Source organism: Sinohyriopsis cumingii, chromosome 4, assembly GCF_028554795.1.
Source record: "Sinohyriopsis cumingii isolate HCF-2022 chromosome 4, ASM2855479v2, whole genome shotgun sequence".
Classification (NCBI taxonomy): domain Eukaryota; kingdom Metazoa; phylum Mollusca; class Bivalvia; order Unionida; family Unionidae; genus Sinohyriopsis; species Sinohyriopsis cumingii.
Genome location: NC_142964.1, coordinates 54,314,405 through 54,328,053, shown reverse-complemented (window position 1 = coordinate 54,328,053; position 13,649 = coordinate 54,314,405). Strand labels below are relative to the sequence as shown.

General features: G+C 33.1%; 1 protein-coding gene across 1 annotated transcript; it reads left to right on the top strand.

The window, feature by feature from the left end:
• The first annotated feature begins 823 nt into the window (after positions 1–823).
• Positions 824–11,996, top strand: LOC149801183 (uncharacterized). The gene is made up of 2 exons (XM_089954279.1): positions 824–1,272; positions 11,411–11,996. The coding sequence occupies exons 1-2, from the start codon at positions 870–872 to the stop codon at positions 11,848–11,850; spliced, it is 843 nt and encodes a 280-aa protein (XP_089810405.1). The 5' UTR covers positions 824–869; the 3' UTR covers positions 11,851–11,996.
• The last annotated feature ends 1,653 nt before the right edge of the window (positions 11,997–13,649 follow it).

Sequence of the window (13,649 nt, the reverse complement as noted above, 5' to 3'; positions counted from 1 at the left end):
TTGATTATCAGACTTTCACAATGAATACAATCGCAATATCACAATATTTCGACATTCTGAATCGGAGAAAAAAGTCAGGTTAAATCTAATTCTCCTTGACTTATCGTTCCTAAGTTTAGCCCCTAAAATTAACAATGAAAATTGCATAGGTCTATTTTCAAGAGACCCAAAAAGTGTCCGATGTATTTATGTAGACACTATAAAATCAATAACTGCTTGAAGAATGATGGACATGGAGACGCATCGGGTGGGGTAGGTTCTATAAATACCCGGCTTGCAGATTTATGTTCTATGTACCCGTCATCAATATAATATTTATTTTCCCTCAATATATATCCAGTCACTATCTGGAGTTATTATAAATGATTTTTAAAATGGTTAGATCTATCTTGTTCATTGTTGGATTAAATGCTTTATAATTAAGTAATGACACGGAGCATTCAGACGGTATACAAGAAATATAAATACCGATTTATAAACTTTGGTATACTAATATGTGATAAAGGCCTGTGATGTATTCCGCAACCTAATGTTGACATCTATATAGCCCCATTTAAATGAGTTTACCAAAATTTCAAATCACATTGATCTCTGTAAGCAGAATGTTGGAACAGCTATTTCGGTTTTTCCTATTTTATTGTTGCTTTTTGAATTAGTTAAAATGTATAAATTAGTAAATATGAAATAGCCATTCAACAGTGCCACGACAAGGATACTGTTATATGTGTGCTTATCTACATATATATGACTGTCTCTGACAGTCACGAACTATATATGACATCGATCGTGACAATGAAGCCAAGTTTTGTTGGCACCTGTTCAATGATTGCTTGCGTTCACAGTGTGAATTCAGTCACCAGAAAGGTATAATGAGTAGAGACGTTACAATGAGGATTTTAGCTTTGTTAATTTGCGTTCTTATAATCCCAGTTCAGACAACTGTTTTTGAGCAAGACACCGTGATAGAGTTCTTGTTACAAAAGGTAAAAGAACTGGAAAAATACCAAAGAGAATGCAGTAGCTATCAAAGCAGAATGCTATTAGAACTGAATAACGTACGGAAAAAGCTCAGTCAATCTGAGAGACGAATATCAGAACTAGAGGCTATAGTTTACGAGATGAGGACAGATGAAAACACTCAAAACGTGCACTTTACTAAAGTGGACAACCCAGTAGATTATCCTACCAGTAAAGACGGTGCCAAAGTTATATTAAAAGAGAAAAATAGCACCCGCACACCCGAACCGAAAGCTATGCAGTCACACAAACCAGGTAAGCAGTTTGAGTGGTTGGTCAGTCTGTTTAAGCCCATTTGTTTAACAATATGCTCCATATTGTCATCACAATAGCAGTAGGTAATAGGGGAGCTATCATCGTAGTCTACTGTATAGTTTAATCTAACTTTTGACTCGGAACTATATCGCTGAAATAGTATTTTAGTCTAAGCCATCGCCTTGTTGCCGCCAAAATGTTTAAAAAAAGTTTTAATGTGTCCTGAAAAATAGAAACAGCCTGTGTAATGGTTCTCCTATTTTGTACTTGAGTTTCCAAAATGCATACTATATGTTACTGAATTTTGTTTGATATTCCTTCATTTCTTGCTCTTTTGAATAAAGAATTACATGGGTCTTTTTTTTTAGTCGCTAGATAGCATTGTATTAATTTCGCCACCTGTACTATTTTCCATCGAACTGATCCAGCTTCGTAATTATATTTTAGTGTGTAGGCACTTAACACATCAGATAGGAAAGGTTCTCCAAATCTTTGCTCTGAAGTTTTATGTTCTATCGGCTGATCTGATTTTAAAACAAAATACATATTCAGCCCCTATTTTGGAGGATATGAGAGTTCTTACAAATGATACTAAATTGTTTAGATCAGTCTTTGTTGTTTGTTGGATACAGTGCTTCGATGTATGGTTATGCAAAAAGCATTCTTAAACAATTGTTTAATTATCTGAGTGTATATATGAGAAACATAGATCTTAATTTTACTAATTTTTGTTTAAGTCTTTGCGATATATTGCTTTGATATATTCCGCATCTTGATGTTCCATCCATTCACTACAATTTAATTGGTTTTGCCAAAACTTCATATCAAACCGTGCTCATTATGTATTAAAATGTTAAATTGTTAGAAAGCGTATCTGTCCTAATAGGCATAATATATTTTGATTTTGTTTGATTTATATTCCATATTAACCAGTATGGCGAGACATACCAAATCGAATGTGTTGATGGCTTTCGGTACAAGGGTAGGATACAATATTTATTTTGTTCTTAAATATGAAGTCCGTAATTTATTTCTGCCCCATGCATAGTAATAATATATATGTACTAATTACTGGATTCAACGGATGATCAGGTCATCAGGATTTCTTTGCATGTGTTCACCGAATTCACCGAATTTGAAGCCAATAATATGTGCATATGTGTGTGTTATCGTTCTGAATTACCTATACGATCTATGTTTTGTTAGTATATTTTCAAAATTGAACAGTAAACATCACGTAATTAGGTGGTTGTTTATTTTGGGTCTACAATGTATAATAAAACAGTCACTTTCTTGCATAACGTATGGGTTTCTCTTAAACTTGCAAGCAAAACAGTGATGTTTTATGCATTATGTTCTATATTAAATTACTTATAATGTATAAATTACTAAATATACAATATAATGATATAACTATTCTGTGATACTTTCATTCTTCTTTCGAATAGCAACATAAGGAAAAATCCTTATTTCGATTATTGTCCTAAATTTAAATTTTATATTTTTATTTTACGTTTTGATAACAAAGCAAACATCAAATGGTAGGTAACAGGACTTAGTGGTACTTTAAAATTTCGTTGCTTCGCTAGCAGACCAAGACTTACGTTATTTCAGATTTACTACACTGTATATATTTTTGTTTATTTATAATTTTATTATGTTTGATTATTTTGATTGAATTAGAATATACAATATAGAAAATATGAAACAGTGGATATAAGGGCTCAGCGCTATTTTTCTTGGGTCGCTCGAAAAGCGGAACAAAGCATAACCTCTCATGTGCTTGTTTCTGCGAATTCTTCTGTGTTTTTTTAGTGTACTGTTTAGGGTGTCTTTGTACAATTTATTTTAAGCTAGAGGAATAATAGATAATATAATGCCTACCACTCCTGAACTTAGCTGCATCGTGTTTATGAATTTTATTTTACCTTGAAGGAAGTGGGACGTTGGTTATAGAAACGAAGATCACAAAATATGTAAATATGTGTCTCCGTTAAATACCACTAAGGTCTTGAGTAAGACTTTATTACATGCAGCCGTTTACAGATAGTGTTACATGTACACAACTTGATCTGAAATCACATGTACCTAGTGCAGCACTGTCTGGTATTGCAGCCTTACATGGTCCTAGTAAGACACAATCCTTTATCGACATTGATTAGTTTCATCTTGCTTTACCATATATATATATATATATATATATATATATATATATATATATATATATATATATATATATATATATATATTGTTTTGTGCTTCCTTTGTCATGAAAAGGTTTCTCATAGAATGAGTACTCTGTCACCCTAAGATATTTATCTGTGTATTCACAGTATTTGAAATCTTTTCATAATTATTATTGATATGATAGTCATAATGTTTAAATAAGTAAAATCAGATTAACATGACTTTTATCAGCATGTATATTTTAATAAAGGCGTGGATTATGCATTTATGTCTGTCTGTCTCTTTATTAGTAATGCAGTGAATCTCCTACACCATTGAAAGACGCAGACCTGACACTGTGTGATGTGATTTGGTGTAGCCTTTATATATAGTTAGCGGTTTTGAAATACTAATTATGACCCTTGGGATGATGCCAGTTTTAGGGATAGGCATGTTTTTTCAAACTTTAAAGATTTTAAATCCTGTAGGTAGAAATTTAAATGTTGGCTCATGTCATCTTTATGGCCAGCGCTATTGAATATGGAATTGACATTTTGGGATAAACTCTGTGGTATCGTCCAAGGGATGGACCTGGTAGGTAAATTTCCTTCGGTTACAACTTGGAAACTGATGAGATCTCCACCCAATATTCATATATAGGTTTGAAGGAAATAAGATGGAATCATACATACTGGTATATCCAATACAGACCATGGGTCATTCCCCAAAGGTTGTGGACTTGCCTTTGGGTCATAGCATGGAAGCAGTTGAAATTCCCACCTTTTAAGCAAGCATTGATTGAAAGACATACGAAGATATTTTACAGATTTCTTGTACAGAACCCGCAGTAAGAGACTTGCTTTTGGGTCATCACTTCCAAACTGTTTAGATCCAAGCTTATAACTGTCTATATATATATATATATATATATATATATATATATATATATATATATATATATATATATATATATATATGAAGGAAATGAGAGGACATAGATGTATATCTAGCCCTAATTCTTGGTTGTGCACTGTGATTGAGAACTTGACCCTGGCTCTTAATTTGGAAACTGAGATGATTCCCACAATATAACGATATATAAACTGACTGAATATCAAAGTGATATACACATTTAAAGTACAAATTTGTCCTTGGATCAGCTATACCTCTAGCCATATCGACTGGAAGTATGGTGATATGTTATCATCAGATATCCATGTGATTTACATAATTCCATGTATTTACGTGTATCTCATTTTGGATTACAATGAAGTTGATGGTTATTCAAGCAAGCATCCAGTTTAAAACCCTACATGTGACACTGCGTACCCACCTCTTGAAGAAAATGTGGAATGAGAGTGCGTGTATACTTGCATACTATTGTAAAAATTATTCCACAATTATTCTGTTTGGATGATTTACTGAAACTAACCTATTGGCTGGAAAATGTTTGTAGCTGTACACACTGGAACTAGAACGTGTTTTCTTGAAGGTTAAGAGACTGTGTTATTGAAAATTGAAATCAAAGTTGTAGACTTTCAAAGGTTTTCTACATGCCTTTGCCATCAACCCGTGTGACACTAATGTGAAATAAGAGGTGCTTTGAACATTTGCAAAGTATCCGCCTTTGTCGTGGAATTTAAAAACTTTTTGCGTACAACTAGAGCAATAGAGGATAAATGGTTCATAAAGGGAAGATCATGCAGACAAAATGCTATATCTGCAGATTTATTTCCTGCAATAACTTTCTATTAATTTCAATATGGTACAGATCAGGAGCGTTCCAAATGCTGAATCTTCATAGAGAGTGAGGCATAACACATACAGTATCATACATCATTCATTTATCATCTGTCATGCATGACCTTATGTAGGGAAAACATTTTAGTTTTCATGACGATCAGATGAAAAATACACTCTGAATGTTAAAGAAATTATAATATTGGTTAAATATTATTGGATTACTTTAAGCAAGTATTATTTTTACCATCTTCCCATAGCAACCACTTCTGTATGAATTTGTGAGGCGGATTACGCCTGTAAAATGTGTGGAATCTGCCCGTTCTTCGCATGTATTTCAGTTTATTATAGGCGTAAATAGACAGGAGACAAAAACTGTTGAGAATTCCGTCTATTGACAGAGGCATAAAGTTAAGCTTTTATGCCTGAATAGAGGTCCGAAAAAGAAAAGACGGGTGTCACTCTGAACATAGAATTAACACAGGCGGAAATTTTAGTTCTGGAATGATTCAGTTGTTTTGATTGGACTATTGGAAAACTAATAGTTAATATTGGTCACTGTAAAAATTCAACATTCAAGTTTGTTAATACATTCTTCCAGTGAACAAGTAAAATATATTATAAAATGTTATAACAATATCAATATTGTGCATACTTGTATAGAAATTTGAAATTATTTGTGTCTCACATATATTGATTACAGATGGGACATATTATCCATAAGATCACAGGATATCGGGTAAAACAATGCATATGGTGAAATTGAAAATAAAAAGAAATTCTACTTTAAAATTACGTTTAATTTATATTCAGGTTCAGGGCAGCCACAAGGTATATTATTGGTATGCATAAGCAACCACAACAGTACATACAATTTACAATAACAAGACCAAATAAAATTTAACTTGCAGCCCGTCAAATCGTTTATAATATATTACAACTAATCTAGTACACTGAAGATAATCAGCCGTTGAATGCAGGATAAATAAAAAATAGTAACAGCAGAACATGAATGGTTACTTCGCTTCTCACTAACGACGAAGCAAGATACATATATTGATCTGTACTTATTTCTTTGAATAGAAAGTTATACCAACCAATTGATAATTTCCATGTAATATTGCAGTAACAAAAGTACACTGTTAATGATACTAAATAAAACATCAACTGTTCAAACTAATGGCGGGTTAGGAGAGGGATATCTGTTCAAACAATTATCAGACCATCTTATTTGCTGAAACTAATTTTACTTAGAGGAGCCACATGTCCATATTAATCTGCTAACCTATCATAACAGGGAGTGGAAAAGTATTTATAACTCTAATTCAGACATGCAGTGCCAGATTAAAGTCTGTGGAAGCCCTTAGGGTGCCCCCTCGCAAATTATCTCTTTAAGCTGTTAATCGGTACATTACATCAATGCCGGTTTTTCTTTAAGAAGTTTTTCACTTAAGTTTTTGTTTCTTTGATTCATTTTTTCTCTCTTTGGAAACAATTTAAGAAACCTTGATTGTAATTTTCTTTCAGGATCAAATCAATATTATTTTGATCCGTTGTCGCGAGGCCTCTAAAGGCGTGGGGCCCATAGGTCGGTGCCTACTCTTCCTATTTGGTAATCAGGCACTGATAGAATCTATGTTGGGGTTTGGACAGAGAGAAGGAAATCGCAGTCAAGGGGTTACATTATTTGTCTCCCACGAAGCTTGTCTGCGACTGGGATTTCCTTGTCTCAGTCCAAATCCCGACGTAGATTATTTTTCTCACCCAATATTTTCCTTTAAAGTAAAAAGAACTCTTCACTAGTGTAAAATGCAGCTCATTAATACAAATATGTAATGAGAGCTGTGGTGTGACCGTTGCATCCGAAATATACAGTTTATACGCATGAGAAATGAAAAATAACAAGTTCAGAGAACGTCTCATAGTAATGAGATATTATCACATTTAATATCTGGATGTCATATGAAATTAACAATAAATAATTAATATTTATTACAAGAAAATGTTTCATTTTCATTCAGTTCCAGTGTTGAAAAATTATATTGTAAATAATGAAACGACACTGGGTATACATCTCTACTGTAGTTATACTTAGTACAAGCTATAACGAAGAGTAAAATGTTGCATTAGATTATTCATGGGAAATTAGAGATCGTTGTCACTATCGTATTTAACTCTCCTTTTCTTTGGAGGAGGTGAAAGTGTTTGTGACATACCTGTGCTGTAATTATTATTGATTGTAAAATCATTCCCGTGTATGAAAGACAATCCAAATACGGACCTGATCGGATAACCATGTGCTGAACTTTCAAGTTTCTGGATTCTTTGAAGAAAAAAAATTTCTGTCTTGGAAATATGGCAAGTGCTGCAGTGAAATTTGCATATGGATTAATGTGTATACGGATAAATTATTCCTTCTTTCTGGTAAGTGTATTATTTGTCATTAAAGATTGTAGATATATTTTGGATTCAGCTGGAGATGCTTAACAAAATTAGAAAAGCATGTTTGACATGTTACGTGTGTAGGCTTTCAAAAAGAAAAAGCGAAGACAGCAAGCTTTGTAAAATTTAATAAATAATTTATTTCCCTAGAACAACGAGGTAAAAATGATTTTTAAGAATCAATCAAAAAATAATTCAAGAAAAATCCAAGAATTAAAACTAGAAGTCCTAGTGATAAAATGTTCTAATGAATTTGAGTTCGAGTCCCGACGAAAATCCAAAATGGAAGACAATGACGTATACTGTAGCCAGTATAGTATTGACGTGTCAACAATTCTTTCTTGATACACAAACAATAGTATTCTGATGTTTGAATTTCAAACGAAATTTCAATAAATGTCTTTGACAAAGAATTCTGTATGAGCACTTAAATATTGTCAGGGAAAAAATTAATCTCTTGAATCCAAAAAATTTGAAGAGAAATTAAATTGAGTTCAAACTGGTCAAAACAGAAAACAACCAACTTGACTAACATTATTTCTTTTTTTTAATACTATTCAGATGTGTTAAGTCACGATTCCACCCTATAAATCCACACTAAGAATGAATAAGAAAAAGTATAAAAAAAGTTGTTAAATCCAATTCTTACTAATTGTGTATCAAGGTGAGGAACTAGGTCAGCATTAAGATACAAAGTTTTAATAATAGGTGGAGCCCCGAGTGGCTGAGTGGTCTAAAGCTCTCACCGTTACGGATCACTGCCATCTCACCTCTGCGTCGGTTCGAGTCTCGGATTCAAATAATGTGGTTATGTGAGAAAGCTTGCCAGTAGCTTCTCGTGGGTCGGTGGTTCTTTCCGGGCTTTTTCCGGGTTCTTCCTCCACCACTAATACTGGCCGCCATGTATAGCCTATCTTGTGCTGAAAAATGGCGTTAAACCCTACAACAACAACAATTATAGGTGTTTACGAAAAAACAGTCAGGTCAAACTAATTTCTGGAAAATGTCAAATTCCAGTAAACAAAATTACATTAATATAACATGTAATGGAATTTAAAAAAATTAAAAAACAAACAAACAATTAAATTCAATCAAATATAAATTAAATGAAATATACATTACAGACATAACACATTTCTGACAGTTACTAAGTTTTCTGTATTTGTTGAGAGAGTTGGGATCTTTTTGTTGAGAGAGTTGGGAACTTTTGGGCCGGTAATGTGTATAGCCTGAGTGTCTCTTGATTAATAGAATGTATTTTGGGGTTTTGGACCAAGACAAGAAAATTCCAGTCAAGGGGTTATATTATTTATCTCCCCACGAGGCAATGAATTGTATAGGCCTAGTTTATGTGTACGGATCTGTGTTTTCTGTCATAGTTCATTCCATACAGCATTGAGAAGTTTATCCTTTCTGTATCAGAGTCAAATATATATATATATATATATATATATATATATATATATATATATATATATATATATATATATATATATATATATATATATATATATATATATAAACAGCAAGATTGATTGATATATAAAGACACTCTTTGGACTAGAATCTGAGCATTGAAATTCACTGTGTTTAAATCCAAATAAATCACATGTTAAGTAGAAGAATGTCCATAGCCGAACTTACACTTAAATTCAAGACAAAGGTTCCCCAGTATATATGGAAAGAATGAGCTGTAAAAAACCAAGGTGCTATGGGTCACGGATTTCACTTCTAGGGCAGCACAAATATTTGTTATCAAGTGTGCTCTATCGATAAAATATACAGACAATCACACCAAATTGCTCACAATCTTAAGAGTAAACACTTTTCATTAGTTCCATACCAAGAATAACTAACTCTTAACCATCTACCACCATCAAACAGGACAACATAACTTTATAATTTGGAAATTTATCAAAAATTCTAACATATTACTTTAAATAAATGATCTTTTGACAAATTGATTTATGTCTCATAACTAACGAGTAGAGCTGGGTAACACGAACAATTTCTGAACATACCGCGATACGCACAACAGTATACTGCAATTATATTGGGGACACACAATTCAATGGTCTGGAACAGGAACCTGGAACTTTTTTTAAACCTGCATTTGTCAATAGCGGAACATTTTAAAATTATTTTTCCCATGAAAAATGAAAACATGTTGTTAATATCATTAAACTCGTAAGAGGATCATTCGGGAATTTCCGTACATTTCTTGCAGAGGGAAACTATCGACGTACCCGTACAGTGAAAAAGTACCATAGTACAAACACCGAAAAGAAATATCGCGGTAAAATTGGTATACAGGTAGTACCGCGTACCTCGACCACTTAACACTCTCGCACATTCAGAAAAATGAATAGTACCAACGAAGCCCTGTAATTAGCCCAAATTATTATTATCGGAGACACGCATATATATGCTCTAATGCTTTAAAAACTTTCCGTTCGACATGCAATGTCTACCTCTTTCGACTTCTAACATTTTTAAAAATCGTTGTATTTAACGACTTTTTCAATAATATGTGCAAGTAATACTTTTAGTATGGCACCTATAATACGATAGCATTTATTTAAATTGTATAGTGTTGTAAGCTTAATCTCTGTTGCAACATGTTTAATTCCTAAAAGCATTACAAATCAGATTCGACGTATACGCTCGTCTGCTTACAAAGAACAAATATTTTACATAACGGTACAACATCACCCCCTTACATTACACGAATACATAAGTACAGAGAGAGAGAGAGAGAGAGAGAGAGAGAGAGAAATCAGCATGACGATTATGAGGATGCCTTACAAATAAGGGTACATAATATCTAATACTTTTACTCCGTTTAGAAAGTTACTCTGAGTATGAGTAACGATACAAAACAAGAGACATTCCAACACAGGCCAGGGCATGGAAGTCTGGAATTTCACTGTGCCGTCAAGAATAATACCGAGTGTTAAGATGAAAGAAAAATAAAAACAAAAACATACATTAGATTGCCTACAGCATGACTCCCTCTTGGTTTCAACAAGACAACTGGTTTTGTTTAAGTACACTAGTTCGCTTTTCATTTGTTGTGTTTTTTTTAAATCCGTCAATATATTGATGAGAGTCCTTTATGTTCCACACATTAAAAGTGAATCGTGTTTTGAAGCATATCAGAAGAAGAAAAAATTATCATATGATGCACCTCTCTAACTGCATTCCCGTCTTCGATCTAAATTAACTTTATAACTTTTAGATATACTTACTGACATAATAAACTACTGCACATGTGATTTTTTAAAATTTATTGTAGTTTTTGTATTGTAATTTGATAATTGGTCGCCCTAAAATTATTTGTTATATCCGGTTGGCACAATAAAACCGTAGATACAAAGTATAAAACTAGTGTGAAGTATAAACAAGATGGCGGTAAATATTGCACGTGTTTATCAGTATTTCATAATTTAGAACGGAAACTGCGTATATTCGCAGTATGTCATACCCCCTCCAACTCCATACAACTACTCACACATAATAACACAGGACCCTTAATATTTTCGAAAGGCTATTGCAAGTTTCTTCACCAGTTCTCAATTAATTTAATTGGATAAACGGTAGTTTTAATTTGCAAACGTAGAAGAAACGGGAATTTGCCTATAGTTTGATGTTATACATCACTAGCTATATTACTCATTGCGCATAATTCCGGTGTGCTATAATTTAAAGCAAATTTTGACGTTTTGGGTTAAGTTGTCTGCTAACAAATGCATCCTACACATTCCTGCTCATACATCCTCGACTGTTACAGGTATTTTCAGAAGAGAAAGTCGACGGATTGTACAGAACCAGATCGCATTTTGTGCAACCGGGGTAAATGGAATAGGAACTGTCCAAAATAATGAAATCGTCCATTTCGATACTGTTCTGCACGACGAGGGCAATGGCTTCAACAAGGAAACTGGAATATTCACCTGTCCACTATCGGGTACCTACTTCTTCACAGCAAGCGTTATGGCACGACTTGCGTCCGGTGCATATGTACATCTTATCGTAAATGGGAAAGTTAAAGGCAACAGCTATTCTTCGGATCCCACTTCTTACGAGCAGGGAAGTATTTCAACCATAGTGCGATGTGAAGCTGGATATAATGTTTGGATCAGCGCCTACGGAACATCAGAACTATATTGGGACTATTACACGTCCTTCTCTGGTTTCCTCCTCTGGGGAGATGCAATAGGAAGTAGATGAAAAAAATGAAAAGAACTACAATTTCAACAATAAAATACCCACAACCCCCCAAAAAAACATGCAGGCATTAAATTCCAGGTCAATAGAATAGTTCTGGGATAATAAAAACGGTCAGATTGCTGAATTATATAGCATCCCTCCTTTAATCCAGCATCACCTCTTTAACATATTGATTTTTTTGTTTTACTACTACAAAAAAGAAATAAATGTATTTTTATTCAACATAACTGTGTACTTTGGATATTTACCACAACGCTTAACTTTTGAATTTATGATATATTTGAAGTCATTGATGTATTTTTCATCTCAGTTATCATTTCACATTCATAAACGATACTGAAGAAGACCTTCGTTTAGACTATTTTATTACAATCAGAGAGACAACATCAAGGTATAACTTATTCAGAGGGTTACAAACTCATATAAAGTCGATCTCTTTCAACCTCAAAACATGCGAAAAGACCATAGCCGTTCCATTTAACAATTTGTTTTCAATAATATTTCAAGTACGGTTTAATATGGTACATTCAAGGTGATAGCGACCCCTGAAATTGAAATGCAAAATTATCTCTCATTCTTTCTCTCCGTGTTTCACACACACACACACACACACACACACACACACACACATATATATATATATATATATATATATATATATATATATATATATATATATATATATATATATATATATATATATATATATATATACACACATATTGACAAATGGATTATTTGTTTTCATCTGATATGAAACAAAGTTATTGATGACAGAAATTGATCCTCACATTTTAGAATGACCCGTTGGACTTATTCTACATAGAATGTCCAGTTCTTCTCAGAATGACCCGTTGGACTTATTTATTCACTTATTAATGTACAATAGAGCGTTTATTAAATATGGATGACGACGATAGTACTGCGAGAAATAAGAACGGCAATTTTGATATGAACAAACTAATTACAAGTCAAGAAAATAGGTATAGCTTTCGCTCTTTGTAAAAACAAAACTGAGATTCCGGTCACTTGTTGTATTATGCAACACTTTATGTAATAATGTACATTTTGTATAATATCTAATAAAGTGAGGAAATTCCGCATGGAGTATTCTAAAATTATAATATGTCAGATATTTAAGAATGGTAGTATGACGCATCTATTGTATATAAACGGTTGTACAGATAGACAGAAATCAAACTATCAGTTAAAGAGCCAATAACTGGGTTCATAAATCTCTCTTTCACTAGTTCTCTATATGTCTCTCTTTCTCTTTCAACATTCAATCATAATTGTACTAAGCACAACGTCGATGTACTTTTATGCAAATGTATTTATCATGCAAAAAGTATCGAGTAGCCATTTGACATGGCCACTTCGTATAGGGACCACCAATGTTCAAATTCAGCAATGTACAAAAATCTTTATTATTTTTTAAATGTACTATTTTGCCTCCAATTGGGAAGGATAATCAAGTTACTTCTTTTATTTTATGTGTGAATGAACACAAACCACATCATAAAATAAACGGTAAACCGCTGACATTATCGCGTGTGATACAGTAAGGATTTTTGCACTTCACGATGTTGTACATATTTCTGTCCCAATATGTTTGAACTAAAATCAGATTGCTTGCTCCGTGTGAATAACGGACACATTTCATATTGTGGGTGAAAAACGTAAGCATTTTCACTAATGGCGAAGTTTTTTACCCACAAGATGAAATATATTAGTTATTCACTCAGAGAAAGCAATTATCTTGTTAATAACAATCGCTTCTTTTGCGGGCATGCATAAAT